The sequence below is a fragment of the Montipora capricornis genome, chromosome 3, assembly GCF_036669925.1.
Source record: "Montipora capricornis isolate CH-2021 chromosome 3, ASM3666992v2, whole genome shotgun sequence".
NCBI classification, from domain to species: Eukaryota; Metazoa; Cnidaria; class Anthozoa; order Scleractinia; family Acroporidae; genus Montipora; species Montipora capricornis.
In genome coordinates, this window is record NC_090885.1 from 30163301 (window position 1) to 30167471 (window position 4171).

A 4171-nucleotide genomic window follows, 5' to 3' on the forward strand; every position below is an offset into this window, starting at 1 on the left:
CAACTGAATATTTATGTATTTCGCATTGACGAGTTGCCAAACCACTTAAACAAACTCCGTACGACTACTTCAAATATGGCCTGTATTTTGTGCTTGCCACGAAGTCATGTGTTTGACGATTTTTGTTAAGTTTTACTTTTATTTGAGCATGAATATGCAATAAGATCCGATGAGTAATTTTCGAAAGAAATTGCTCTTGTTGTATTAACAACTAAGGTATTGTTTCCCTATTGTGCTCTCCAGCTCACCCTATATTTACTTTGTAAAGACCAGAGAGACAACCCTATGCGAAATGTTGCCTCTACTAACCTAAGACCGTTTGTGTTTAAGTAGGTAAAATAAAGCGATATGACTAAATCTTTTTTTAGTGTCCGTCAAGTAATTAGTAAACGATAGCTGGCGGAATATTGTATGGATTTGCATAAAGTTCGCTTCTTTTAAAAGCAGATTGCGATTTCGGTTTCTTGTAAAAATTCATCCACTCATTATCCAGATAAATAACTATTGACCTGTTGCTATAGGATCTCCAAGAGGAATTTGTATTACCATACAGTTCTATGAATACCGGTCCGTTAACAATCGGTCATCATTACTCAGCACTTGCGTGCCAACCGTGACTAGACAGTTTCTCTGCTGTGCGGAAACGGGAGAGGACCAAACGCGGAATCCTACTCCATGGAGTACCCTATGGAGTACCTAAATAGAGTACCCCTAAAAATCATCTATCGGTCAAATTTGGTTAAATAACACCATGGCGAGGTATTTAGATGTACATACCTTTATTTATTTTGAACCTTTCAGCTCTCTAATTCTTACAGTTTGATGCAGTTCACGATTTGGCCGCCATCTTAAAATGTCGTAGGTATTTCATGTATCCCTAATTATAGTGTATTTAACTTTTTGTACATTTAGACAAATAATAAAACAAACGCGTACATTGCACGCGGTACGGGTGCAGGGATGGCGCAGTGGTGAGAGCACTCGCCTCCCACCAATGTGGCCCAGGTTCGATTCCCGGACTCAGCGTCATATGTGGGTTGAGTTTGTTGGTTCTCTACTCTGCACCGCGAGGTTTCCTCTGGGTACTCCGGTTTCCCCTCTCCTCAAAAACCAACATTTGACTTGATTTACTTTCATTGTTCATTTCAATTTACAGTGTCCCCAATTAGCGCTCCAGCGCTAGAACGACTAGACACTTAAATAAAGTTCCATTCATTTCCTTTGTATAACCCTGTATGCCCATATAGGCCAGTGTATGCCCATAATATACGCATGTATGTACCTGTAGTATACAGTGTATACCCATATATGCCCATGTATGCTGCTGTGTGCCCATATATTCCCATTGTAATCTGATGAAATTGCCATGTACAAATGACGTTTTCTATCCATTCTATACGAGAAACATGGGCATGCACGGGTCTGTATGGGTATTCAGGAATATATGGTTTTGTATGAATATTTGTCTAAAAATACACTATAATGAGAGATACACGAAATACCTACGAAACTTCAAGATGGCGACCAATTCGTGAGCTGCATCGAATTGTAACAATCAGAAAGCTGGAAAGCTTAAAGTAAATACAGATATGTACATCTAAATGTCTCACCATGTTGATAAAGAATTTAATTTAATTGGGGTGCAGGGATGGCGCAGTGGTGAGAGCACTCGCCTCCCACCAATGTGGCCCGGGTTCGATTCCTCCACTCGGCGTCATATGTGGGTTGAGTTTGTTGGTTCTCTACTCTGCACCGAGAAGTTTTCTCCGGGTACTCCGGTTTCCCCTCTCCTCAAAAACCAACATTTGACTTGATTTGCTTTCATTGTTAATTTCACTTTACAGTGTCCCCAATTAGTGCTCCAGCGCTAAATCGACTAGACACTTAAATAAAGTTCCTTTCCTTTCCTTTCCTTAATTTGACCGATAAATGATTTTTATGGGTACTCCATTTAGGTACTCCATGGAGTAGGGCTTCGCGTTTTGTCCTCTCCCTGCGGAAACTGACAACTTAAGGTAAGTGGAAGACTATCAAATGTTTAATCAACGTTTAGGAACAGTTTTCAGCACACAAAAGGATCTTTTTGTAGGCTAAAATCATTGCAGTCGGGCTAGTTAAGAAACTTGAAAACTTCAGGCTTCCGAGGACTCGAAGGGTGCTGACCATTAAGCCAAAATTTCCGGAAATTTCGGGCTGAAGTCAAATGGAAAGGTCTTCTAGATCTTTGACCGGTCGGTCCGGTCCGACCGAAACGTGCCGTTCCATTTACAAAAATTCTCGTTTCTAGTCCCATTTCTCTGTGATGTAGCCGAAATTTCGTTCGAAACGTAAATGGAACGCTTCGGTCCTGTTATTGACTTTTGATGAAAAATGTCGTTCCATTTTTCCTTGGTTAGTTCCACTGGTCTCGAACCTAATGGTCAGGCATAATGGAAAGCACCCGAAATCTTAACCGTCACGACGGTGATATTTGGAATGGTCAACTTGCCTTGAAAAAGAGTTGTACAGAAACACAAACAAGTATGTTCCGAAGTTTATGTACTTTTTTAGAATCGAGAAGTTTCCGTCGTTCAAACTTTGGTTATTACTTTCAATCTCTGAGAGAGAGAATAAAATTGAGTGTGCTTTGGTGAATATTCAATATTCTGTGTATATCTGAGTCAACGAGTTTCCCATCTTCTGCCACCTGCAGACGCTTTCCGAAAAACGGTAAATAAAAACAAATCAATAAATTATGTCAATTTATTATTTATTCTGAGCAATTTTTTGTCATGTGACATCACATCGTATTTTGAGTTTCCCGTAAGAAGAGGTGTATGCATCTGAATAAATGTTTCTTACAGCAAGAGGCCTTGGCCAGCAAGAAATACCGCAAAGAACGTTCAAGCTGTCTAACTTAAATGTGAGGGAAAAGACGAATGACCAAATTTTTACAATCGCTGTTTCATGTCTATTATTTGCGATTGAGTCTCAAAAGTTACAGAGACTCGTTCCATTGCCTCGACCAGTTGCACTATCTCTCTTTGACCTGGTTACTCACTTATTCAGTTCCCTGAGTCTGTCAGAAACAGCAATTATATTTCTTTTAGATAACTCCACTTCACGAGTGTGTATGTTCCACCGAGTAACTGCTCAATGCCTTACAAATTCCAAGTCACGCAAATATGCGCATAGTAATAAGTTAAGTGAATATTGCTTTCGTTCAGTTGTTTTAGGCATTCAATGCTGTGGGCATTTCTATTCAGGGTTTTGGTTGTGGCTGATCCTTTTATTTGCCTTTAAGATTTGACTCCCTCATTATTATATGCATTTTTCCTAGTTTTTTTTTTTCTTCATTGACATACGTAAGGCACCCTGATATTGAGAGGTTTATTTGCATCACAACCTAAGGCTAGGAGTTATTAAGGCGGCTCAAAGTGAAATTATCCCTTATATCCGGTTGTCTTTTGGAAATTATACAATTGCATTCATGATGATTAAAAGGCACGAGGGAAATTGCCCTTTTTCGTTATGTAAGCCAGAAAAGGCGACTATGTATTGTTTAAGGTTGGTGTCAACGTTCAGGGGTGTCTTTCGGAAAATCGCTCTTGTTCGTGTTGTTTTTAAATAAACTCAAGGAAGCTATACCAGTGGACAGCTTATAAAATGTAGTATTTAAAAATTTCTTTTAACTTTCACGTTGTTTATTTCAGAAAGCGGGCACAAGCGCTCAAACGTGTAACTGACCTTGTCTGCTCCGCAGAATTAATAACCCTTGAGTTAACACGGACATCCAAACAAACTGCACTTTATCACTCAGGAGGTAATGAGCTAACAGACTATGACAGGCTTTACCATATTCTAATTGGTTCTTGAGAAAATCCAGTGTAAAGTTGGCCAATAGAATTTTATCGTATGCAGGCCATGCACTTGGACGCCGGGGAAAAAGCACCTGCACGATTCATGACCCACGAAGGTCCTTCAACTGGCTCTTCCATAATTCTTTTAAAAATGCCAAATGATTAATCTACTTTTCCGCGACACAACAACCTGGCAACTGGTCAGGGAAAACAATCTTGTGTACGAAAGGACTCTGGAACTCATCTTACACTCTTTCCCCAAACCATTTTTCCTTTTGCTTTTCTGTCCAAGAGCTTTTTGAAGTTTTGTTGCAATATCACCCTCTCCAAGA

At 39.7% G+C, this 4171-nt stretch overlaps 1 protein-coding gene across 1 annotated transcript in view; it reads left to right on the forward strand.

The window, feature by feature from the left end:
- Positions 1–2429: 2429 nt before the first annotated feature.
- The window catches only part of LOC138040073 (uncharacterized), a 7824-nt gene continuing 6082 nt past the window's right edge, over positions 2430–4171 (forward strand). The window contains 1 exon segment of the mRNA XM_068885862.1: positions 2430–2520. Coding sequence (XP_068741963.1) covers positions 2430–2520 — 91 coding nt within the window.